Below are 27,360 nucleotides of genomic sequence, written 5' to 3' on the forward strand. Positions count from 1 at the left end.
AAGCCTTCCCGTTCTTTCCCAAACACATCATTAAAAAAAAAGGAATATTTTTTTCAGGTTTCACCATTATTTTGCCAAAAGTTACTATGCTCACAGGATTTATTTTCCCTTGTATTTTTAAGATTGACCCTGAATTGCTTGCAGCACCTAGAGCCAAAGGCACCGCAGGACAAAGAACAGTAAGTTTTTTCCTTATCCCCATTTGACCACAATGTTATTTCCATTCTTTGATTTGGACAGGCCTGACACTTTCACAGAAATGGTGGAGCTCAGGACAGAAGAAAGGACTGAAACAGGCAACGATCCACTTTAGTGACGTATATATAACATGCCTGAGACGGTTTTCAGCATTAAAGGGAGCAAGACGGCTACAAGACAATATGGCAAGATTTGGACTTTGCTCAGTTTCTCCAACTGTTATTTGGCGTATACTTCTGTAGAAGTATGGATTAGCCAGCAATTACGTGGTTTAAATCCCACTTCAGGGGCACTTCTCTACTCTAGAACAGAAAAAATATTTTTATATGCATCTAGAAGTGGGTAACAGGTACACACTGATGTAGGTGCACAAATATCAGGCAAGTCAGGTGGGTGGCAAACTGGCTATGGGGTCGCACTCAGAGCAGTGGTGGATGGGTTGATATCGACCTGGAAAGATGTGGGCAGTGGAGTCCAGCAAGGCTCGGTCCTCGGACCAGTGTTGTTTAAGGTCTTCATCTGCGACTTGGAGGAGGGCATGGAGAGCACCTTGTTCAAGTCTGCAGATGATACCAAATTACGGGGTAAAGTTAACACACCAAAGGGTAGGGAACTGGACAGGTTGGAAAGGTGGCTAGAACAGAATAGGATGCAGTTCAACAAGGACAAGTGCGAAGTGCTGCACCTGGGCAAAAACACCCACCAACATACTTACAGGCTGGGGGATGACCTCAGCAGCAAAAAGGGATCCTGGAGTCGTAGTTGACTTCAAGATGAACAGAAGTCATCAGTATGATGAAGTGATCAGCAAGGCTAACCGCACTATATCGTGCGTTAACAGATGCATGACGAACAGGTCCAGGGAGGTGATGCTTCCCCGCTATGCAGCACTGGTCAGGCTGCAGTTGGAGTACTGGGTCTAGTTTTGGGCCCTGCACTTCAAAAGGGATGTGCACAACCTTGAGAGGGTTCAGAGGAGGCCACTTGTATGGTTAGGGGCCTGCAGGCAAAGTCCTACAAGGAGAGACTGAGGGACCTGGATCTCTTCAGCCTTCACAAGAGGAGGCTGAGAGGTGATCTTGTGGCTGCCTATAAATTCATCAGGAGAGGGCAGCAGGGAATAGGAGATGCTCTATTTACGAGGGCACCCCTGGAGTAACTAGGAACAGTGGCCACAAATTGATGGACAGCTGATTTAGGTTGGATGTTAGAAAGACCTTCTTTACAGTAAGGGTTACCAGAATCTGGAATGGGCTCCAAGGGAGGTGGTGCTCTCCCCTACCCTGGGGGTCTTCAAGAGGAGACTGGACATGCACTTGGCTGGGTCTTCTGACCCCAGTGCTCTTTCCTGCCCAGGGCAGGGGGTCAGACTTGACGACCTACTGAGGTCCCTTCCGACCCAAACAGCTCTGACTATCAGAATGCACAGTGGGACGTGAAAAACTCCCCAACCCACACGGGGATATAGGTTGTAGTCGTGTTGGTCTAAGGACACAGGCAGCCAAGGTTATTTGGGTAACTCTGATATCTTTTATTAGACCAATTCAAGTAGTTGGAAAAATTCTTCTTTGCAAGCTTTTGGGTATTTATACCTGTCCTTCTTCAGCCTGATGAAGGGTATTTATACCCAAAAGCTTGCAAAGAAGAATTGTTTCCAAGTATTCAAGCTAATCTAATAAAAGATATCGGATTTACCCAAAGAACCTTGTCTGCCCAACCCACACAGGTACTTCAGGTTTTGTACATACGACACTGAAAAACTCATGCATCTTTTACACATTTGGCCTTTAGCTGCGTCTCAAGGGATTTTAGAAGATGGAATATTGTATTAGACAAAAATATTGCCTTGTAAGCCAAGTTCAGTACAAAGTTGATAGTCATTTCTTCTCAATGCTTTCAACATTTAAGATTTCAAAGCCTGCAAAAAAATAAAATAAAATAAAATAAAATAAAAAAAAGGATCCTTTGATTGCTAGAAAAGGCCAAGAAATGCTTATGAACTGGGGGCATTTTTTGTTTTTATTTGGATTCCAGATATCTTCCAAGGCCTGTACTGACACGAGAGTTTATATTCTAATATCATTAATTTCCTGCATGTCATACATACTTAAAGTATAATTTATGAGGCCTATCGTTTGTATAACAGTTTAAAAGCACATTTAGTTACTTGCAATAAAGTCGGCACACATCAAAACAGCCTTTAAAGTTGCTTCTGTGAAGTGTTCAAAGAGAAATCCTGACTCGTGCATTAAGGTATTAACATGTGATGATGTGGCACTTGTCCAGCCGCTGAAGGAATGCATGCTTGGACACTGCCCCTGACAGGCAGCCAGGCTCACCTCCACTGGGAAAGCTGAACACAGTACACAAAATAAAAAATGTGAATTTGTTTCTGTGGAAATTTCCAAGCTGCTCCTTCTGGAAAAAAACACTGCAGGCGCCGTGCTCGGCAAAGGAGTTCTGGAGAAATCATTTCAGACTCTACCCTTAATATGATATAGCAGTGGCAGGGTGGATAAAAAAAAATAATGATTTAAAAAACAAAAAAACAAAAAACGATTTTTTTTAACTTAATCAGATTTTTTTTTTATATTTAATTGCATTTTTTGTTAAGATGCTTTTTACAAAAGCCTGTATATAGTTTTAATTTAGGATATGTTAAAGATCAAAGATGTAATCGTGGAATAAGGATTTTAACTTCTAATGATATACTATTTGAGACAATATATTCATGTAACCTTTTTAGAAAAGTTTTATAAATAGGTCACAAGAGCCCATGGACTATATTAGGGGCCCAACCTCATGGGGTTCCCAGAGGCTTCTCTATAGATTAGTAAAGATTAAAGAAAACCGCTCTACCCAATGGGACTCGGTGCTCAGTCTAGAAATTCCTATTTAGCATCAATGTGATGCTTAGTTTCAGCTCTCAAACTATGGATTGATGTCTCCAGAGATCACATCCTTGTCAACAGCAGTATATGGAGATGAGAGAGAACAGACCTGATTACCCACCCATCAGCTCTCTTGTCTCAATGCAAGTATGTGTACACACAGTCAAGCCCTTACCTCTCTCTAAAAGTACAAAAGTTTCAACAAGTCAAATGAATAAAAGATATCAAACAACAAGAATGCACTTTTTGTAGAAAAAGAGGCTTCCTGACCAGTGACTTAAATCGATTCGATTTAAATCAAATCCACCCTGAGCAGTGGTTTGCAACCTGTGGTCCGTGGACTCCTGGGGGTCCGCAGACTATGTCTACAGGGTCCACGAAAGAGGACTATGATCAATCAAAAATAAGTAAGTGTGGGTATTCACAATTCAAAGGGGTCCTTACCTCCATTCAAAAAAATGTTAGGGGTCCACAAATGAAAAAGGTTGAAACCCACTGTGATATAACATAACCTAATCTAAGAAATAGAGCTCACATAGGATGTCCTAACAAGGAGAAGGAGAAAGGGGATGTTCTGTGAAGAAAAGTTAAGGACAGTCTATCCCAGGAAGAAGTCTCAGGTAGGAGCAAGGAAGCCTAAAATAAAGTAAGGGGTTGGTCCTGGGGCCAATGTTGTTCAACATCTTCATTAACAACCTGGAACACGGGATGGAGTGCACCCGCAGCAAGTTGGCAGATGACACCAAGCTGGAGGGAGTAGTAGGTACGCTGGAGGATAAGGCTAGGATTCAAAGAGACCTCAACCCATTGGAGAATTGGGCTAAAAGAAATCCCATGAGGTTCAACAAGGACACGTGCAAAGTCCTGCACTTAGGACAGAGTAATCCCATGCACCAGTACAGGCTGGGGCTGACGGGCTGGGCAGCAGCTCTGCAGAAAAGGACCTGGGGGTGACAGGGGACAAGAGGCTGAACAGGAGCCAGCAGTGTGCCCTTGGTGCCAAGGCTAGCAGCATCCGGGGCTGCATCGGTAGGAGCACTGCCAGCAGATCAAGGGAAATAATAATTCCCCTCTCTTCTGCACTGGGGAGGCCACATCTGGAGTCCTGTGTCCAGTTGTGGGCCCCCCACTACAGAACAGATGTGGACAAATTAGACAGCGTCCAGCGGAGGGCAACAACAATGGTTGTGGGGCTAGGGGACAGGACTGGTGAGGAGAGGCTGAGGGAAATGGGTTTACATCGTCTGTAGAAGAGAAGACTGAGGGGGATTGAATAGCAGCCTTCACCTCCCTGCCGGGGGGCTGCAAAGAGGACGGAGCTGGGCTGTTCTCAGTGGGGGCAGATGGCAGGACAAGGAGCAATGGGCTCAAGCTGCAGCAAGGGAAGATGAGGTTGGATACTGGGAAAAACCTCTAATTACGAGGGTGGTGCAGCACTGGAACAGGTTACCCAGAGAGGTGGTGCAGTCTCCATCCTTGGAGGTGTTTAAGACCCAGGTAGACAAAGCCTTGTCTGGGATGATGTAGTTGGGGCTGGTCCTGCTCTGAGCAGAGGTTGGACTAGATGTGATCTCCTGAGGTCCTTTCCAACCCTCATGTTCTGTGAATCGTGGTATTTAATTGAACAATATCCATCTCAAGTGAGGGGAACAGGACACATTGGCTGGGAGGTCTAAAATTGGACTGAAATGTTCTCCCCTAACCAGGATGCCATACTGAATTTCACAGGGAACAAGGAGGTGGAAGCAAACAAGAGCTGTCCTGGGTCAGACTAGGGTCCGTCTCACCCATTGAACAGGGCATATCTACAATGATCTATCCCCTGACCACTACCTGCCCTGGTATCCATGAGTGTCGCAAGGACGATGTTGGATGCTTTTACACCAAAACTAGTGATGTTCCTTTCTTGTTTGAACTAGAAGAGACTGTCCTAAAAGACACTTGTTTCAGAGGCTGCTGGACGGGATCGAGTGCGACTTGGAAGCTCAAGCAAAAACAAAAAGAAAACCAAAGAAATCAAAACGTATTGATACAGAAGTGTGCATTCAGGAGGATGGTGGGGACAGGAGGTATTCATGCACCACCTGCTTTCAGGTAGCTTGGCCACGACTGCTGTTGAAGTTCAGACGCGCATCATTCGTGGCAGCTGGACCAAACTGCTTCCTAGGACTCTGCCCAAGGTAAAGACAGACAAACAGAGGCTCTGTTTCTATCAGGCATCATGAAAGCAGCAGGAGACACCAGCTCCAACTTGGCCAGGAAAGAAGGTTACACTGATGAGTAGCTCTGGAACTGCTAACAGGGGCTGCTAAAAGGGAGAGAACTTTTACCACCGACGGAGACTAGTCGCCTCCAATTCAGATGGGCTAGGAGATGGCAGACTGGTCAGACAGGCAGGATGCTACAGAAAAGAAAGATAAAAAGACCAAACCAAAGATCTTGAGACCTATTTGGCTACTCAAAATCCCCCAACTCTAGTCTGCTGGAAAGGACATACCTAAATGGGTTACACCAACACAGTCAGCTGTCCCCAGAGCCCTGCCTTAAGGTGCTGTACTAGAAATACTGCTGCAATACTCCAACTAATGTGCTAGCAAATGTAAACCAAGCAAGGCTACTACAAACAGGTGCCAACCATTTTAGGGGGGAAAAAAAAGTCCACCTTAAAGCATTTGTCTTTATACACACACACACACACACACACACACACACACACACACACACACAAAGAAGGAACATACCTCTTACACATATGTGCACAAAACACTGTGCTCTTGCCATGACTATTACACAAGACCACAACATGGGACCAATACATCTGAGAACTGCTGAATTCCCTGATACAGAGTTTAAATTGTTGAAAAAAAATAAAATTAAATCTTTGAGAGGGGCAAGATGGTGGTGGGGGAAAATAAAAACAAGCAACACCACACGGACAACCTTAGAGGTATTTTTGTAGCCTCCTGCTTCTCTGTATTCAAGCACACACACACAAAAAAGGAGAGAAACGTTAAAACTCTTTTAACAACACCTCGTGATCTAATTTCTTATTAATGCTTCAGGGTTCCTCTTTGACTACAAATCCATTATTGCTCATTCCCTATTCACATTCAATCTCCTTGAAGTCCTATCAATATTCCCTTCCACTGCAACACACCAAAAAGCACCGGCCAGAATCAAGACCTGATTGTGCTAAAACATTAAAGCATACGGACATTTGCCCCAGAGACCTAAACTTGGCCTTCTTAAGAGCCTCAAGTATGGGATAACAAAATCATCCTTGCACTTGTGGAATATTTTGGGCAGAAAACATTTTTCACTTCAAGTCAACAACCCATTCTTCACTGCTGCTGCACACCGGCAGAGAATTTATCAATACACCCAGGTCTTTCCCCTTCACCATATTAACTGATTCAATGTCATTTAAAATATATTAAATACTGCAATATAACAGACTTGAACAACTGAATAATTCATGAAGGGAAAAAAAAGGGTCTTTACACAAAGCTCAGGCATTTTACAAGCATCACTCATTCCCTTTTATTTTTTTCCACAGGAGGATTTTTTTTTAAGCCAATACTGAATTTGGGGCAATTAATGTCTGATACAGTTCTACCTACAGCAAAATAATCTTTAGCAGCTCCTTCACACTACTCTTCTATACCATCCATCACTTAAAAAGAAACAGGCCCAAGACAGGAGTCTATGAATAACTCTGCCTTTTCTCCAGGATTCAATCTAGACTGCTTCTAAATATGTATAATGCCTAGGCTACATTAACACATTAAAGCTTTGCAGATTGCCATCAGTGCTTTTGCAGCTTAATTTCATCTATCCCTCACAATTCAGTTCTGCAAGCACTTCCATACTAAAAAAAAAAAAAAATTATTCCAATTTAAATATAAAACTCCTGGTGCCTGCATAAGCAGATTGTTTAAGAGGATATATATTTAAAACCTGGCAGCAAAACTTTATTTCCCCACAAAATAGGAGTACTCTCTCAAATCCTATTGCCTCCTAGTTAATAAAAAAAAAAAAAAAGCAAGCATATTCTACACGCAGTTAAGTTCGCAAGGGTTTGAGGACTGTGATTAGTTTGACAAATCATTTTTCTTCTGGAAGTCAGAAGCAGACTTAGTAGAGAATTTTGGAAAGTGATGATGTCGAGCACTTCGGGGATGGGTACAAAACTCAAAAGGATCTGCTGCCTTCCTCTGCTCGTCAGGAACTGCCGAGGATAGGACAATGTGACACAAAATGGATGCTTTTTTTTTTTTTTTTTTTTAATACAAATACAGCTACTGCAACTTTGGAAGATATTCGTCTCTCCACTGAAATGTGCTTTGTTGCCATCTTAATTAAGGAGTGGAATTACTAAATCCTATACTATTTTCTGTTCATCTCCAAATCCAAAAATAAGATGTTTTAAACTCCCTCTCTCATCTGACAGTCCTGCAGCACAAAGCAATTCAAAATGACAGATCACGTACACCAGTACAGACTGCCAACACGTTAACTTCTCTTCAGGTTTCGGAGACTCAGAAGAAGCTCTTTAAACCAAATCAAACCGTGGCATGGAGTTTAATTATTTTAAAAAAAAACCAAAAAAACGGAAGATTTGATAAAATAGTTAACAACATAAAAAGGGCACTGTAAGTTACTTTAATCTTCTGTGCAAAAATTATGCCTTTAATCAACACAAGACGTTTTGAAATGACTTTGTTGGAACAGTAGTTCCAAAACTGCTTTTATCTTTCAGCCAGAACATGCCAGAGACGCGCACTGGGAATTCAAGACAGGGTTTGCTAGTCTTTAATTTTGGTTTTCCTACTTTGCAATTTGGTTTTCTAAAATTACACGTGGCCAGCAATACCACACACTAATACCAAAATAGTCTAAATGCAAATCCCACCAAAAGAAAGACTTTCAACTTTTTAATGGCCTATTAAAAATCCTTACCAAGTCAGGCTGCATTTGTTAAAAAGGTTATGCTAAGAACTATCTGAACGTAAAGCCTCTGGGGAAATGAGATGCAATTTCAAGGTTGCATATTTGTATATCATTTGTATATTGTCTATCATTCCAATTGTATGTAATTTCCACGTTCCCTCTTGCATTGTCTTTCTGATGGGAATGATCACAATCCATTTTTTCAACCCAACATACAAGATGATAAAACCAGTGGACAGCCCTGCAAAGAAAACCAAACTGGGCCAAACCTGCCCGCGCACAGATCCACTCTCAGACCCAGAACTGAAATGGGTTTCACACAAACACTCAATTAAGGCTTGAGCAATTCTGTTCTCCCACGATACCCGGGGCTACTGCTTACCTGATCACACGTTTCATCAGCAACAGTACCGAACTCTTACACCTCTAGAGGAAGGACGTTACCACCGCTTCTCTCTCTCCCTCCCTCCATCCCTCGGTCGTTACTGAGCTTCCCGACCAGATGAAAAAAAAAACAATTGCAGATTCGGTTTCATGCATGAGAGACCTTCGACTAATAAGATAAAAACAACCAGCTCATCTCTGCCTGAACACACTATCATCACCCTGGGTTAGTCCCTGCGATAAGCAGCCTGCTTTCATTCCTCTGGGCAAACAGAATCAGGTTATCAACACATGACACCGTCTGTAAATACAGAGCCATATGCCTTTTGCAGCTGGAAGTTACTAAATTGAATGAGCATTAACCATTTAAATGTGGAGGGTTCTTTCCACATTTTAAATGCATTAAAGTCCAACTCTAATTAGGAGTTTAACAAACAAACAAACCACAAAACACAAAAAACCCTCGCAGAATTAAATAGAGATGAGCGGAAAACACGATTTCCTTAAAATAATCTTACCTTAATCAAATGAAGGTCTCCAAACTCTAATGCATCTCAGATTTCTAACTTTTCAAATACGGAGTAGGTTAGATGAGGCTAATCTTCCTTCCCAATTTCCTGGAGAAAAAAAAAAGGGGGGGAAAATTAAAGTGTTTAAGCACCTGCTGTTGCTTCTTGTTCTTAAATTTTTCTCTCTCTGTTAAAAATCCCCTGCTTGCTCTTAAGGCAGCGCTGCTGACGAATTTCAAGGCTCCATTCTTGACACGCAGAATCACTGAAGGATCAAAAGCATAAATGTCACTTCCTCCAGGCAGCACATCAGCTGCAAAGAAGTCTAATCTGCTCTCCCCACCACAATCCCACCTAATTGAAGAGTAAATCCCGACATCTGCCTGGCGGTATCATAAAACGCAGGGCTTTCATTAAACATTTTTGAAGAATTCCACTTTAAACCCCATATTTAAAAGGATTCCGGTTTTAAATAAACCATTATCGAGTTCCAGTTGAGAAGCTGCATAAAAGGAATCGCCGTAACACGAAAAGCTAACAAAAATAGGAGAGCGAGTCTAACCTTGAACGAACGCCGGCTGTCTGCACTGGGACTGCAGGCATAACCCGAGCCCAGATATTCTTCACTAAGTTTTAGGACCGAGTCTCAATTAAAGACGCTCGTCTGCAGTGCTTTTTTTGTTTTTGTAGTGGCTGTGCTGGTCCCAAAATACTGGCTGAGATTTTTTTTCCGTCTGCTTTATTACTTTTGCATATTTGTATCTCAGTCCAACAGACGCAAGGTCAACAGAGCCCAGGGACAAGAGTGCTTGGAAAAAATAATAAATAAGAGGGAAAAAAATGAATACTGTGACGAAAGAGATTTCAAAATCCAGTGGCCTACACTTCCCTGGACGTTAGACCACTGCATGCATAACATCAGACATATGATGTGCGTGAATCGAAGAGGAAAAAAATACCTAAATGAAAAAAGATTCGAAGTGCGATTACTCCAACATTTCAGTTCAAGTTATTTTTAGTGTACTTCAAGCACCGTATCATTAAGTCTTAGAGGAGGATTTTAAACAGCCCCAACCCCCCTCCAGTTTGCATAACTGCATGCTCCTTTAGCTCCCAGCCTTGCCCGCGCACGCCTAGATTTAAAAATTAACAACATCTCTTCTGCTCATGTGCTTGCCTACGAGAGTTTTTATTTTAAAGGTTACCCTTCGCTACAAACAGACTGGCCTCCCTAAAACGAGGTCTCTGTGCTACAGGAAGACGGCAAACGCACCACCTACCGCCCACCCGAAACTTGAATTTTCTTTTTCCGAAGCATTTACTGAAGTAGCCCAACAAGGTAAATTTAGTTCCAACGCCCGTTAAAGCGATGCCCGATACATCTCGAGCCTTGTGCCATTTCTTCACATAATCTTCTCACTGGAGGCTCAATTTAATAAACAAAGGCAGCTTTAATAATTCAAATCTTACTTTCAAAGACGCGACGCGCCTGTCAGAAGCTTTCTGCAATATAGTCAGTAAATTTCTTCAGTCTCTCCAAGGCTTTGCATACATTTAAGCCTGTGTCTTGCCTTTTGAATGCTGATAACTACAGTGTTTCTTTTCTCTCCTTTAAAGGATTAAACATCACCACACAGGCATTTTTATTAGTGCATCATGCACCATCAAATTGTCAGGGTTTTCTTCCAGGATTCTTTCCCTTTTTTTTTTTTGAAAAATAATATATACGTGGCATTTACAAACATCTTTATAACAAGAAAAACAGGCATTTTCCCAGCATTTCGTATTTATAAAATCGAAGCAAACAAAACCAAAGGGCAGCTTATGCAACTCGGCATGTCTTCCAATGGTCAACAATTTAAAAACCAGGAAAAGAGCCTGTACTGGCAACTCCTAAAAGATGATGGTGCGATCAGGTAACACTCCAGAAAGCCTGGAAAAGTCTCCTTACTGAGTTTTGTACTAACTTTGTCTTCCTTCCCATGGCTCATGCAACATATTCAGGCTTCAGTGGCCAAGATTCCCTGGTTTGGCAGATCCCGCAGAGAGAGAACAGATTTGGGGCTTTTTGAGCAGAGGGAGAAGAGATTTTGGATGGGAAACCCCTTCCAGGGACTCTGCTGCAGGCAGTCAAGTCTCGATTCAAGTGAAGAATCTGACGGCTTTGCCCACCCCGCTCCCGTTAACGCCATATCATCATGACACATGAACCAGTATAAGTGACTGGAAACCAGTTCACATCTGTAACACAACAGAAGTTCAGTGCACATAAACCACTTTCAAAATAACTTAAACTGATTTAAGATCAACCTGGATGGATGTAGTATCGGACTGAACTGATTTAGGTTAAATTGATTTATTGAACTTTTGTCCCAGATTCAAGTCAACTCACAGTCCCCCAGCATCCCAGGATGCTTTGCACCTCCCCAGCAAACGCCTCCCCCCTGCTTCAGGGTGGGCAGGCTAGCCCTGGCCCAAGCTGTCTGTTCCAGCAGAGCAGGGAGGCGTGCTCTAGCACCCCCCGGCTTCTAGCCTGGGCCACTGCAGGCATGTGGCTGCATTTCTGGAATCAAAAGTAGATGTCTGTTCACTTGCTTATTGGTTCAACCTACACAGCTTAGACTAGCCTGCAAAGATTGGATTGATTCAGCCTCAGGCTTTTTGACCGTCTGTACTCAGCCCAAGAGTTTGAGCTAGGAATCACCATATGAGACACTGAATGGAAACAGAGCGTGCTAATTGCTGTTTATGATTAAAAAATGCGAGGTATATTTTTTGGAGAATCAGATGTAGCACAGGTAGGCTTTGCTCTGCCAGCTTCAACTGGGGGGGGGAAGAAGGAATAACTCCGGAGCCAGCCAACAACCCTACAATCCACCATGGACCCTGAGCATATATATAGTTGGGTTGCTGGCCTCTCCAAAGCCCACACCACTGCATCTTCACTACGACTGCTACCCATCCTAGTCAGATAAGAGACCCATACAATAATCTTGTTGTGTAGGCCTGTCTCAAAAAGAAACCCTGAATCCAGTTACTTTAACAACTGCAATAATACATTTACTTTAATTTCACAACTGTCCTCAGCTTTTCTCTAAGGAGCTGAGCAATCTGGAAAGCCTAATTGGGTCAGCGACCACCTCTCTCTCTCACACTTGGCAACTGGTAGGTGTAGAAAGCATCCAGACTACAGTAGCAATCTGTCTACTGACCAGAAAAGGGTTGCTTAAGCCAAAAGAGATCCAGCCAACACCTCCATACCGGTGCCGCAGCTCCAGCAAAAACAAATTTCACAATTGGGTGCTGTTTCACCTACTTCAAAATGGCAATGGCCATGACCCTGAAAGAGTTTTTAGATTACTATAGCAAGAGTAAACCGAGCCACAGACAGCCCCTTAAACTCCCAGAGGCACAGGAAAATAAAAAAAAAAAAATATTTCCCTGCCTTGATCGTGTTGGTTTAACGCAAGTAAAAAGATCCGTAATGCACTGTTATAGAATCAACTTGTAGCCTAGCTGAGAGTGTAATATTCAGCTAACAAGGCTTCATATGTTGTAGCCACCATCCTAATGAGGCTATTCCAAAGTGGTAAGTTAAAGCAATTGAAAATGTACCTTTCTTGTCTCAAGACACACCATGATGAAGTATATAACATTTGGGGCACTGGGTTTTTCTCTATCAAGGACAATAAGCTGAACACTTTAGCTTGATTTTTTAAGTCAAGTCTCATTCATATAGCACCAAGAAAGTGGGTAGGTTTTTATTGCAGTAGAAACCGTTAACAGACACGACAGTAGTTCCTGCTTTACAGACCTCCCATTCCAGAAAAGTACAAATGAGGAAATAAGATTATAGAGCGCAATTTCCTTTTATGCATTTTAAAGGGACACCTGGACGTGGGGCGGCACGCCGAAATGGTGCGTGACACCAGAATACAATGAAAGGGCTTAGCAAGTTATAGCACAGCATTTGCAAGCCAACTGAAGAGAGACACAAAGACGGCTCACAAATAAAATGGGAGTCTTGTTTTCCCTGTTTCTTCTGTAGTAAGCAGCTCTGTATCTTAAAAGGAAGCAAAAGCCCAGGGAAATTACTGTTTTACCATATAGCATATTCAACTTATTTTTAGTTTGGTGGGATTTTTTTTTCTTGTAGCACTGCATAAGTTGTATACGTGAGAGTCATCTCAAAGCACGGTTTACTGTGTCAGTTAGCATTCAAGCTTTGCAATTCTACACTATCATCATGCTAGAGAACTGGAGACTTCTTTAAAAGCACAATTTTTATTTTTGCTCTTTTCCCTCGTAAGACAAAAAGTTGTCAATCTCACTTAACATCTGGGAGGTCTACTGGAGCTTTAAAATGATGTTGATAAAAAATCCAAAATGCTGTCATGGTCCTATTTAACCCTGGAAATCTAAAGAGTCTGTACACAAAGGCACTTCCCTTGAGACACGCGTGTCCCCACCCAGACAGAATTGTGCTTATTCATTACGATCAGCCACGGGGGACTGGATAGAAAGGACCCCAGTAACAGATTGGAGATAGTCTATCAGGAAAAATTGGCCAACGTATGTTTCTATCTGGTCCTGGCTTGGAGGAAGAACAGCTGCGGGGCCTAAAACTGAACCCAAGGGACTGCTTCAAGGCTAGACACAAGAGGGACCAACAGATGCATTTCTCCGTCTGTCTTTGCAAAACACTTCCAAGGTACGTGCTAAACAGACCCCCAGGTGGATGAGGTCCAAGAGGGAGGTCAGGAAGCTTCTGCACAATTCACAAAATCAAATGGCCAGAGGGCTATCGTTTGGAGGCATCAACTGGCAAGGACCTGCCAACAGAGAGATGGGCTAAGTCTAGGGGCCAAAGAAAGACCTAAGGAAATGCATCATTACAAGACAGAACCAGAAGCCGCTGGTGTTGAGCTCAGCTCCCTTCACTCACCTCGCTCCATTTTTCTCAGGGTAATGCCCATGAAAGCTAACCACATCTTTATGCTCCAGTGGTCCAGACCTGCTTGCTGCTGGAATATTTTCTCTATGCTTACATCAGGCAGGACCCAAAAAAAGAGCTGATATAGCAAGCTGACATCTCCTGCTTCCATGGCGAGGAGATGCTGGACAACGCTGGCTCTCACCTGGGAGACACAAGAGGATCTTGCACAGGGGGGAGTCTAGGGATGGGAACTAGACCCTCGAGTCATAAAAACCAGGCAGCCAGGGCATGTCCAGTTTGTCCCAGGAAGACTAACCTTGGCAGAGTGGCAGGAGAAAGGAACAGCCATGCCCACGGCCTTGAGCAGGGCAGAAGTAGTGATGGAAGTTGACTTGCAAATCCTTTTAGGCCACGAGAGAGGCTGCATCTTTTTACATAGTGAAAAAAAATTCAGCCAACTCCACAAGGACGCTCCTAAAGTCGGTGGATAAAGCGGCAGCAGGTAAGAGAGCAGAATTCATAGATGACTGGCCACCTGAATGCCTGTCAACGGGATCCTCAGGGATAGTCTTATTATTCAACGCGAAGAGGAGAGGTGCTTTTCTGAATTCGAAATGACCCCAAATCCACTTTGGCAGCGCTGGCCCAACATTTCTGCCTTCTCAGCAGGCAACTTACTTCTGAAATTATTGGCGGAGAGGGGGTCAAATCTAAACTTAGTAGTAGCCCATCTCCATCTGTAGTCTTCCCTCTTTTGTAAAGCCTTTAGTATCTACAGATGAAACAGTTCCAATAGCCAAGAATTAAAAAAAAAAAATACCAAACAAGCTTATGAGATTCCTTTGCTCCCTGGCACAAGCTATTTTTATTTGTTTTAATCCTTGCCCCTTTCTTCCTGCCCTCTTCACTTCTCTAATTTAGAGATCCTGGACTCCGAGTCGGGCACCATGACTTAATCCCTAATCACCATGAAGAGTTATGGTACTATATAAATGTTTTATAATAGAGGCTGACCTTGTTACTCAGAAAGTAGCTGACATTTAGTGCATAAATACAGGGACTTCTAAAGTCCTTGATCAAATAATCCTGTTCAGCGCCTGCCTTTTGTGTGCCTGACAGCTGGGGGTGGGACAGGATGTGGCTAATGCTAGTGTTCCTTCATTCAGCAAGAACTATAGCGCTATCGTTGCAAAAAATCAACTCGTGTGTCATGATGAACAACGGCTCCCCCAGATCTGAAAGTCAAATCCATATCCGGTGTGAAGCGAGCTTCGAGCATGGCTCACTGGAAAGCATGGCTCGCCGCTATAAAGAGGAGTTTTGGCATCTATAGGTTTAAAATCCTGAAACCAACATATATAGTTATTGCAATATTGCATTATGACACTCCAGGGCATGCTTTAGTAAGCCATTAATACATGCCTGGGCTTGCAGTCTTAAGTTTCAGCACATCGAAAGAGGTATTACATTACCAAATCATACCCTGCTGTGTCTTAATGCTGTATTTTGCAATAAACTATGAGCTAGTTGCAGAATTATAAACGAATACCCAAATATGCAGGTTTTAGACAGCCATCTTCCAAATCCTTTGTTGAAGCCAGTTAAACATTCAAGAGCAGCATTTTAGCATAGATTAAACTTAGCAGGATAGCGTAGAAATGCAATATCCTAATACGATTCGAACACGCAAAACTCTCAGCATTTATGCCTGCTGTTTCTAAAGAGAGATTTCTGGCATTCGCTTAATCCTTGACAGCGTGCCCTGGGAGCTGCGAGTTTAACCTGAGCAACGGCAAGATTGGATGAGGCACAAGATCAACTCCATGTTCTCACAGGGTCTGAAGGCCCTCTCTAAAAATCAAAATTTCTCAGAAAGAGGAAAAAGAGTCACTGCTTCCCTGTCCTGGGTAAAAACATTAATTTGGACACATGGCAAAGCTGAGCCTGATAAAAGAAACAGCAAATGAAAACACAAATTCAAAGTAAGACCCAACGGCTGAACAAGTTGGGGAGTAATAAGTTAAGGCTGGCTAAAGCAGAGATAAGAGGCGAGTTGTACTCGGATTCAGTACAGGAGCGAGCTAGAAGAGCCCAGCCTCGGCAGAGACGGAGCTCTAGACGCCCGAACTTGGAGGGGGGAGCTGCAGTTGGCAAGGAATGAGCTGCAGGTGTCTGGACTTGGCCAGGAGACAAATAAAGAGGAATATCTCAACAGAGAGAGAGATAAGAGTTGGCATGGAGTGCGGGTATCAAGGATATAAAAACAGGGGTTGCGAGCCGTGCCCTTTTGCAGTGATTTGAGGGAGGAAGGGGGGGTCTGCGCACATAATGCATCACTTACCGTCGTCTGGGCAGTTTTGCCGAGTTGGCCCGATGGCTACGCACACCCACTAGCTACTGTCCAAAACGACAATAAACCTTTTTTGAGCTTGCCACCGAATACAAATTTGAATTGCTCTTTCTGCACCGCACCCCAGCTCCAGGGGCTGGTTGCTGGCAACCATCTCGGAGAGCCCCCGACCCAAGCAGCCTGAACCCCAAGAGTGACGGCAGGCAGGAGGCCTGAGTGCCACAGAGCAACACACAGCACCATCTGAACAGCCTCATGGGCAGCGATTCTCCGCCGGGGTGCCATGCAGTGGTAGCCCCATTAGGGTTACCAACACAAGTCACAAGATAAACCCAAAGGTTTCAACTAGAAATCCACAGTTGTGGCCTTCCTGAGTTTTTTGCATCAGAAAAACGCCTCAATTATTCCTTATCTGTAGTCAAAAAGAGTGAACACCAACAACTGCCTTTTTGCTAGGGGTGGCTCGAATCTGTCCAGAGGTGCCCAGGGTCTAAAACGGTGGACAGCCACTGTTCCAGGGGACGGAGTAAGCCAAGACAGCTCTTAAGATGCCCACAGTTTACATTACATGCTAAACTAAATCCCAATCAAGGGTTTTTATTAGATTTTTATTGCAAGACTTCAAGAGAAGACTGGACAGACACCTTGCTGGGACATCTGATCTCAGCAGTACTCCTGCCCAGAGCAGGGGGGTTGGACTCAATCTTTCGAGGTCCCTTCCAGCCCTGCATTTCTGTGATTATCTCGTAACATGGCCATGACCCACATAGCCCTGGTTTTACTTCAGACTAGGCTTGCATGGGTCTGGAGCGGTCCTTCACTAAACCTTCACTAAAAAAAAGAAAAAGCCATGAGGTTACTTAAAAGGACTTCATGTTCTTTACTTGAAATCTCCCCATTGCTGCCTTGGTGGGGAAAGTCTATTCTCCTCCAAGCCTCCGAACCATAGACTTCTCCATGTCTCCTTAGCCTCCACCTGGGAACACTTTTGTCTAATCGAACAGAAGTCGACGTCACTTCCAGCGGCAGCTTCTTGTCTGATGTTAGTGATCTGCAAGTAGCCTTGTACCAATGATCCCGGGTCTCGCACACAACTAGAGGGGGTGAAAAGTCCACGTCCCCGATTTAGCGGCTCTGCAGAGAGAACGTGCATGGCTCAGCGCTTTCCCCGCTGCATCACTTGTGCACCTGCCACTTTTCTGAACTAAGGTGGTCCCAGATCTACAATTTGAGTCTTGGGGACTGAATCATATCCTAAAAACTACTGGCTGTAAACTTCAAGTTAGTTATTTGAAATATAACCAAACCGGACATATAGTCCTCTCTCATGTGACCCCCCTCCCAAGTACCCTGCACTCGTTTCTGTTCGTGCAGATGGGTGGCTTTTCCACTATTCAAAATTGTGCTGGCTCCCAGATGTACAGGATGCTATTTTGGTCTGCTCCATTATCAATGTGAAGGCAGAAACTTTGTAATGGAAAACACTCGATCAAAAAGGCTAGCCAAGTAGCACAAAGACTTAAAGGTTAAAGATTACTTATCAGATGGCGGTGGTATGCATGAAGCAAGAAAGCTGCTTTTAGACATGACAGCGGGAACGCGTGGAACTTTATATTGACATTTGTCATTTATTAACGGCACTTTTCAATTTAAATAAGGTGCTTAAGTATAGATGACACCCAATTAACTGCTCCGTATCGAGATTGCATTAATATTCATGAAAAATTTCCAAGTAGAAATGGAGTTCTTAATTGTCTGAATCCGCACGTTGCAAAGCTGCACTAATGGTGTCCCATCCAAGAAGAAATTAAGCATTTAAATCACCGAGTGAAGTTGTTCCCATTCTGGTTTTCACTCATTTTGTGACCACTCAGTGACAGAGCAGTTCCTGGCTCTGCTCATGCGAGCAGGAGACATTTTCAGCTCTCATGGAGGGGGTAACAGGCTTAATGCAAAGTAGGCCAAAAACTCCACTAAGGCCCAGGACAAGCAGGAGGAAGAGGGATTTGGGGGCACTGGCTGCAGCACCCAAGTACACAAGAAATATCTAGACAAACAGCTACCCCAGGGGTCTTTCAGAGGAGGCTGGACATGCACCTGGCTGGGCCGTCTGACCCCAGCGCTCTTTCCTGCCCAGGGCACGAGGTCGGACTCGATGATCTGCTGAGGTCCCTTCCAACCCAACCAACCATGACTCTATGAACTCTTCCTCGCTTTTGAGCTTCGTAGAGAATTAACATTAATCTTCACACGGTTATTTTTGAACTGCGGTACAGTGTGAAGTGTTAAAACATGACATCAGGAAGTAGAAATGTCTGTCACATGGAAAGCTTCCTCTCCTTCAACTTAAAAACGTCACAAGAAACGTGGTCAACAGGCCAAAATATTCCAGCAAGTGTTTTCCTCTTTCTGCATTAAACAGTTCGGGATCTGGTCAAATCCACCCCAGCAGTTCGACGGGTTGGGCTGTTTGAGCTTTCGGGGGTGGATACACAACCCCCCTCGCACAATGGCAGCATTGTAAGTGTGGGGGCCTTGCAGCTGTGTTCGCTTTTTATTAGCATATAGTTATCAGATTCTTTTCAAACTCAGCTGATTTTTTCCCTCTTTTATGTGGATCAAATTTGTGAAAGGCAGAATAATTACCTACTTCATGCCAAAAGGCTGCCAAGACATGCCATTTGGAGCGTGGTCTTTATCTTCTTTTATGAATATTGAACCTTCAGCTCCAAAAAGCTACTGGTACTGGAAAAAGCCATTTTAAAATAAAGCTAAAAGGAGCTGCCTGCAAAGATATGTATTTACTGGCACTAGCACATGCATGGATGCAGTCTGACACATGGAAGGGAATGGAAAAGCTATTCTAATTCATTAGCTGGGTTAGCTTAGGCCTTACCGGCTGCCTTTTGGTAGCAGCAGGGGGAATGATGATCACCAGGGATCCTGGTTTTCTTTGATTTAAAAAAACAACCCAATTTTCAAGTTAAAAAAAGGTCCCCACAACACACATTTTTCCAAGATTAAATGAAACACTACTATCTATCTATCTATAATAAAAGCCTTTGTCTGTCTGTCCATAACACTCCAGGCCAACTGTAAATGCACAGGCATTCATGATGGGCAATTTGTTCGTACATATATATTAGTGGCGTTTCATTTTAATCATGGAAAAATGTGGATTTGGCGTTATTTTATTACATCCAAAAATTTGGGATTTTTTTTTTTTTTAATCAGAAAAAAACAGGATCCCTGATGATTACACTTGAGCAAGTCTGACACTGGGGCCAGGAGAGCTCCTTAATATACAATGAGAAGTTAGTGAGTGTGACACACACACACACACACACACACACACCAGGTTTTAGTGGAAATACTAAACCTTTCTGTTACCTTTTGTATATTAAGAGCCAAGAAGTTTATTAAGTGGTCTAAGATCAGTTATAAGAAGCCGGGTACGTATTCAGCAGTAGCATGAGTAGTTATTTAAATGCACTGCTTTAATGTGTTAAGGCACAAGTCTGTCTAACCTGACCAAAGTACCAAGGGCGCTGTTTATGAGAGGAGCAAAGTTCGCACACGGGGCTGCAACATGAACTCCAGTAAGGTAGCAAGCGGTTCACAAAGCCAGAAAACCCTCCTGCAAAACCCTGGAGCCTGAGCGACATTTCAGCAACACTAACCCGGGGGTTTTCAACCACTTCAGACTTGGGGCACCCCTCCAAAAATGCCAGCTCATAATTTTCACTGATCTTTTGACCATAGAAAAATAGGAGAGCAATTCTTCTGTTGCAAAGAACTCAAAATCCACATTAAGTGAGACTGGTTTTAATGCTACAGATTTCTATTTGAAATCCCTGGGTTTACCTTGTGAATTATCGCATGGCCCCCTGCAGCACCCGTGAAAGGATCAAGGCATCCCAAGATGTTACGACACCCTGCTTGAGAATCACTCCGCTCATGACTCGCACGCTTCCCCTGCCACATACGTACTTGGCAGAAAATTCTCCACGGCCCCGTAGCCCAGACTTCAAAAAACAACACTACCGAACCTAAAAACCACTCTCACATGGTTTAAGCATAGAAACATTTGACCATATAGAGAGCTACAGGAGCAACAGCGGCCCCTTTACCACTCTGCCATGATATAGGGTAGTTTGCAATTCAGACTCTCTTCAAACTCAAGCAGATGTCTGCGACTAGTTTGCATTTTTTAAACATCTTTCAGAAACTGCATCAGCTACAGAATCACTTTTAAAAAGAGGATGAGACTGCAGGAGGAGTGCTTTCTTTCCACACCCTCTCCCTTTCCCCCCGCCTCACATCTAACCCTTTGCCCCCTGTGTGGGGATGGGCTACATTTTGGGAAACCACATGTAAAACAGCCAGTTGCAATGACATTAGTTGAACAAATGACAGAGCATATAGAGAAAGCAAGTCTTAAGTAAGTAATCTTTTTCTAATAAAGCTAGAAATACTAATGTTAGTCCCATGCTGTAGATAGTTTCTACAGCAAGTAGGAACAGCAAGGAAAGCTCAGCAGGAAGATTCCTACAGGAGAGCTGAAATTTTGAACTGTAAAAAGACAATTAAACTGAAGTTTCAGATAATCATGCATATGGGAAGCTGACAAACAGCTGCGTCACGGACCACGAGACCTCACGTCTCATTAAAACAGCTCTTGTTAAGCTAGCATTTGCCAGGAGCAGCACCTGCTGCAGTTTGGTGAAACGCTTCTCACTTTATCAACTTTTTCTGCTGGCTCACGCAATAGCTCATCCTCTATATTAAAAAAAAAAGTGTGAACGATCTCGTCGTACTAGCCTTAAAGCACACGTTCCTGTTTAGTTGAGTAAACCCGAAGGAACCACTGTTAAATTGGTTACTTTCAAGCAAATTCTGCAGAAAAGGAATTGCCCCGTTTCATATCACGTGAAGAAGCCAACTAAGGCAAGGACAGTCGGAGCATGGTCAAGGCCCAACCAGCTCCCATTAAAGCTGACCTGCTTCAAATGGAAATTACAAATGCTCAAGGCTCAAGCTAGAAAAGGCGTGTGCTCTAAAAAGCATGTGAAGATGCAGCGTCCGAAGTCTGTTAATACAGTACAGGACTGCTGTCTCCCCATTTTTTGTTTATGGAACAGGAAAGAAGAGATTCAACACAGGAGATCTCAAGACATTTTGGGCTTCTCTACATGGGGACACCTAGGAAAAAAATTAAGCTGGACTAGCTTTCGGAGTGTGCAAGTTAAACAACATTAGTTGCCTTTATCCAGAACAAATGTGACCTTAGTCTGGTGTAGCTTAATTCACCTTGGAAGGGGATTTGACTTTGAAGGGCTCCTTGGGCACATCTACACAAGACACTTACTGTGCATTAGCCTAATAACGGTGTGCAGTAGCAAGGTACAGCACAAACCGTGCTATAAACCTACTGCACAGTGTTATTAAGTTAATGCGCAGTAAGCATCACTAAATACCGGTGTGCCGGTGCTACTGCGCAGTAACTCTAGGTACTGCACGTTTAGTTAGTGCTTCATTAAGGAAGTACTAAACTAAATGCACAGTACCTAAGGCACATTAACGTGCAAATGTGTCCTTTCTGGATCACTGCGTCCACCCAAGGAGCTAACTTGGTTTAAACAAATGAACTTTACACTTATACATTTCCTTAGTTTGGGATAGGCTTTCAGGCACACTTGTATGCACATGCCCTCAAAAGGTTGTGTCCATTTTTGCACAGAAATCCAAATAGCTGGAACATCCCTGTGGGGTGCTCCGACATCCTTTTAAAGGTGATACGCAATATTAGAACTATTAGGCATGCAAACACCTACATGACTCGCAAAATAAAGTCAGAAATTATAGAGGAATTAAAACTCTGATCCAATGTGTTTTTTCTGAGTTCTCTGCAACAGGAGCAGCATTGCTCCAGTATTTTTTCACAGTCAATAAATGAGTGAAAGCTAAGAGCTGACATTTTCCAAGGGGTGCCCCGAGTCTAACAAGGTTGAGAAAGCCTGAGCTAGTGCAGTGCTTTAATTTCCTATGTTTAGGATCGCTGTAACCAGATGCTTAACGCAGCACTGCTTGGAGTTTAAGAATCACTGGCCGCATCTACATGAGACGCTGACTGCGCACTACCTCATTACTACTGCGCAGTAGCGTCGGGCGGCGTGACGCATGATGCGATGCTACTGCGCAGTAGTGATAAGCTATCGCTACTATGCACCGATATATTGGTTGCCTATCGAATCGGCACCAATAAAAGGGAAATTTACATTATTGGCTATTTTTGTCCATCGTAGCTGATAATATTCTCCAATAATTGTGCCTTCTGGCCAGGGCCCCCAAATGCCTGGGTTCCCTCTTGCCTGCAGGGCCAGGGTTCGGGGTCCCTGAACACCTGGGTTCCCTCCCATGAGCCGGGGTGACGCTGGATACACACCCATCCCCTCACCGATGAGCCGGGCTGGAGCAGAGCAGCTGCTGCGGTGTCCTGGGCACTACCATGGCACGGCAAGGACTGCAGGCCAGGGCCGGGGCAGGCGCTGTAAAAGGTGCCAAATGCCACAGGTGCGACTGGGGTGGGAAGGGGCGGGCAGAGCTGAGCTGCCTGTCCTGACCTGGCCTGGTGCAACTCAACCGGCAGCATAACTGAACCCACAGAGAATACTGGTTGTCAAATTGGTATCGGCTTATAGGGCTGGTTAATAATCGGCTATTGGTATTGGCCAAGAAAATCTTAATTGGTACACCCCTAAAAAAAAGTGGCATACTAAAAGCTAAGATGACTTGCCCCCTTCCTCTGACATAAGGGGAGTTTTCCAGCTACAAAAAAAAAAAAAAAGGAACTTTAATTGTACATCTGCTCAGCTGAACAAATGCTGCTTTTACACTACGGTAATGGCAGATGGCAGCAAGAATCCACAAGCAGAGTTGAGTCCACTGTAGCCTTTGATTTTTTTTAAACCAAAAAACCCACAAAAATCACATTTGTTTAACAAGTCCCTGCAAACAGCTGCAATGCAACCAGCTTTGCACTGCACCAAGGGTACAGTGCACACTCCTATCCTAAGCTTTTTATCTGGAGATAAACTACGCAGTCCAAACATTTACCTAAATTATAAACATGACACAATGACCGATAGTCAAACCTTTGAGGTATGCGCAGGCTTTAAAATAGTTCAACACAAGGCGGGTTATTGAGAAAGATGACAGTAGGGTTGGCTTTTAAGGCAAAAATGTGAAGAATGGTGTGAGGCTGATCTGCCTCTTTTGGTGAATTATTTACTAAGACCTCTGCTCAGAAAATGCAGAAGAATTGTGCACCTGGCTTCTGCGGTGGTCCTGCAAGACAGAGCACCAGCCCCATGGAGGGAAAGGGGAATCAAAGGCAAGAAAAAGCAAAAGCATCTTCAATTATTCCACGTGCTTTGCCTGTTCACTTGAACAGAAAGGCTTTCCAGATACAATAGGTCAGCTTCTAATAAAAGACAGCACAACACCCACGTTGTGACACTCGGAGACAAAAAGGTATTCCACGAGGTGTCAGAACTAGACAGGAACAACACCTTATGCAAGGATGAAAAACCACTGTGAAATTTTCTTTTAGTTCTCCTGTGGATGATTCATGAGCTATCCCCTAAGGCACTATTCCCCAGCTTCTCTCCATTTCCAGAACGGCTGCTCTCCTGCTTTTCCTTTCCCCAAACAGCTAGAAAATTAAATGTAAAGAACGAAAGACTTGAGAATTACATTATTTTAAGTAAAGGTCAGAGCTGGATGTGTCCAATCGTCTGCTGAGAGAGAACCAAATTTTTGCAAATAGGTAAAAAACATTTTGTTATTATGCATTACCATGCTGCTTTGGGTGTCACAGCACCAAATTTGCATACTTACTACACTATATGAAGTTTTACAATCCACAAACACTTAAAGCCATTTTACATACTTACTAAATATTGCTGTCGTGAATTAAGTGGCTTCCCAAATAAACTTGGTCCTGTGGGGAATTCAGAATAAGCACTAGACAGCAAGATACACACCTGTGCCCACGTTCATTCTCTGCCACTCCCAAATAACCACTAATCTGAGTACAAAAAAAGGAAGGTCAAAAGCAAGTTCAAAAACATTTTACACTCTGAATATCCAAATATATACGACCATTTTCCTAGCTCTGGAATCGGATTTCCAAAATGCAAAAGAATCTCTACCGGTGGTAAATGATCGAGGCTAGATCCAGCAAACTCGTGTCGCTCCAACTACTGCGCAAGTAGCTTCCTCTCACTTCTCGGAGAACCCCGGGGTCAGGGGGAAAATTCACGCGTGGGATCTCTCGGTTGATGGCAGAATTCATCCGAGTTTTCAAAGTCATTAATCTTTACTGGACACAAGCCCAGATACACACAGCTCCAACAAGGGTAACCCCAGGACTGAAGGACTGAACGGTAGGACTGTGCAAAGTGGCCAGTATTTGCTTTGGATTCAGCTGATTTGGGGGACAGTGATTCAATTTGGTGATTCTAATCACTGTCCCGATTTGATTCGGCTGAATCACCCAGGCCAGGCCCATCCCCCGCCCGCTCTCCCAGCCCAACAATGGCTGCCCTGCCCACCCCAGCTCCCGGCACTTCGAAAACAAATCCCCAACTCATCGGGTGCTGCTGGGTGGGGGGTGACCCCCAGTGCCCTGCGCTGCATGGGGAGCTCTGCACAAGTCCCCTGACCACCCCCACTCCTCCAGCCCCGCCCCCCGTGGCTGCCCCGCCCACCCCAGCTCCAGCTCTTTAAGAAAACAAAAAAACTAAACAAACCCTGGACTCACCGTTCCTGCAGGTGGGGGGCGATCCCCTCTGCCCCACACTGCATGAGGGGCTCTACATAAGCCCCCAAAAGCCTCCAGGCTGCTGCAGGAGCAGTGAGTCCTGGGGTTTTTCCTCAGTCTTTTTTTCTTAAAGGGCCGGAGCTGGGGCAGGCAGAGGTCAGGGGATGGGGCCTGGCAGGGCGCCCCCCCCATGGTCCCCTCCCCTGTCCCTTACTTACCAGCTCCGAGTCCACATCCAGCTCTCTGCTGCAGCTGACGGGGACTGTCTGAATCATCAAAGCTCTCCGAATCTTTTCTGAAGATTTGGAGAGCTTCTAATCGATTTGGACCGTTTTACTGGTCCCCCCGATTCGATTTGGATTCGGAGATTTGGCCACTGAACCGGGCCAAATCTCCTCCGAATTGAATCAGCACCCGAAGCCTCGCACAGCCCTAACTGCCTGCTACGCTGTGTGTGTGCATTCCATGCACAAAACCCAACTCTTGGTTGGCTTTAAGCCCAGTATTAGTAGCCGGAGGAGGAAATAGCACCCGAAGCTTTGCACATCCCTACTGAACTGCTAAGAAAACTACGCTCTTCAGAACCAGTCTCCTAGACGCACTTCTGCCAGGATGGCTGAACGTGTGCCCCCTTTTATCGCCAGCTTCTAGCAGCCTGAAAGCCATCAGAGCCGCTCCTCAGAGGACAGTGGCAGACTCATATGCCTTCTATAGAGAAAGGAGACATTTATTTTTACATAAGAGTTCTCAGAAGGCAGATTTAGCACTCGAAGATGTGAAGTTTTATGCATCTCCAGTGATAAAGACAGAATGAAGGAAGCATTTCTGCTGCCTCGGGATTAAGGCAGAACAAAGAGAGACTGAAAATGTTATCTTGGGAAGAAAGTGTGGGACAGGTTTTAGATCCTCTGAAGTCTGAATGAAAGCCAGGACGCCTTTGAAGAAGAGCGGCTCATCCTGGTCCAGCCTCATCTTTCTGTACGGTACATCCCCGGCTAGGATAGAGAGACCAGCTTGTCCTTGGGACCAAAATCAACTCAACTGGTGACACACATCACTCCTCGGCAGGACAGAACCTGAATTGCTTCTCGGTCTCAAATCCTTTAGCCACAAGAGATCCCGTGTAAGCCACAGACAAATCTTAGCTTCCGTGAAGGTCCGATAGTTATGAGGGATGTATTTGGGAGCCGTGTTGGTCTGAGACAAAAAGAAATGCAAATATCTAGAACTCTTGGTTCAGAGATGATACCTAAGAAATGGCAACAAAAAAATAAAAAATCTTTTTCTGCAAGCTTTCAGGCTCACACACACCCTTCCTCAGACTCAGGGAAAATTAAAGCCCGTAAAAAGTTCCTACTTATGGGGACTTTTTACCATCTTTAATTTTCCCTGAGCCTGATGAAGGGTGTGTGTGAGCCTGAGAGCTTGCAGAAAAAAAATCATTTTTTTGCGATTTCTTAGTTGATAGTTATGAAGTATATGTACGCACGCTGGTGAGAACCAGGCTGCCAAATTTGTGCAGCTGCTCCAGAAGTAAGAGTCTCCTTTAAAAGTGCCCCCTTGATGCAGCCTAGGTGCAAAAATGCACCGTTTTTCCAACTATTTAGTTGGTCTAATAAAAGAAATCCCATCTACCCAAAGAACCTAGTCTGCACTCTGAGAGGCACGTGCCAGGAATGAAATAAGATAAAGATAAAAGGGAAGGTTTGTAAAAGTAACTTTATTAGATCATTTCCAGAGCCAGTAAATTATCCTACACTACCAGCTTCGCTGCCCAATAGTTACCGTATCCTATGCAGAAACTCTCAAGATATGGGAAGGCTGCTACATGGTCCCAACCCCAGCACAAGGAATAAAGCAGACAACAGTGAGGGCCAACTATTCTGGTAGAAGCACCCCAAATGAGCCCCACAATCTCCCCAAGTGCCAGTCAGATCCTCTGCTCTGCCTTCCGCTTCCCGCCCTATTCACCTTTGTGCTTCCTCTCCCCTCCCTGATCGCCCACGTGCCACTTGTGGTACTTGTGCCACAGGCTGGCCAACCCTGTCTTACAGTATTGATGCCCTCAATTCTTCATATTTCATGCCAAATAAACAGCACTCAAGATTTTTAAATGCCTAACTCTGGAGCAGAAATGCGGTGAACAGCCCCTGGAAGTGCTATATATGCTTTAAAAGAAATTCTGTATCATTAAGCAGCTAAAACATTCAATGTTTGAAAACAAAATTATCCATCTGCCAAGGGCTTTGGAAGCATTACATATCAGAAAGATTTCCTGTATTAAAAACATTTAATGTTAAAGAAGACTCTCCAGACGT

At 44.1% G+C, this 27,360-nt stretch overlaps 1 protein-coding gene across 3 annotated transcripts in view; it reads right to left on the reverse strand.

Moving 5' to 3' along the window:
* Positions 1-27,360, reverse strand: part of GLCE (glucuronic acid epimerase) — a 106,074-nt gene that overhangs the window by 62,729 nt on the left and 15,985 nt on the right. The window contains exons 1-2 of one of the 3 annotated variants that reach the window (XM_014595258.3): positions 9,495-9,880; positions 8,942-9,040 (exon numbers count right to left, since the gene is read on the reverse strand). Coding sequence is in view for 1 of the 3 variants with exons in the window: in XM_014595257.3 (XP_014450743.1) it covers positions 8,422-8,438 (17 nt within the window). In the remaining 2 variants the exon portion in view is untranslated. Of the gene's footprint in view, positions 1-8,421; positions 8,587-8,941; positions 9,041-9,494; positions 9,881-27,360 lie in introns of those variants that run through there. The other 2 variants (XM_059714521.1, XM_014595257.3) reach the window with 2 other exon arrangements.

The sequence above is a fragment of the Alligator mississippiensis genome, chromosome 11 (genome assembly GCF_030867095.1).
Source record: "Alligator mississippiensis isolate rAllMis1 chromosome 11, rAllMis1, whole genome shotgun sequence".
Lineage (NCBI taxonomy): Eukaryota > Metazoa > Chordata > Crocodylia > Alligatoridae > Alligator > Alligator mississippiensis.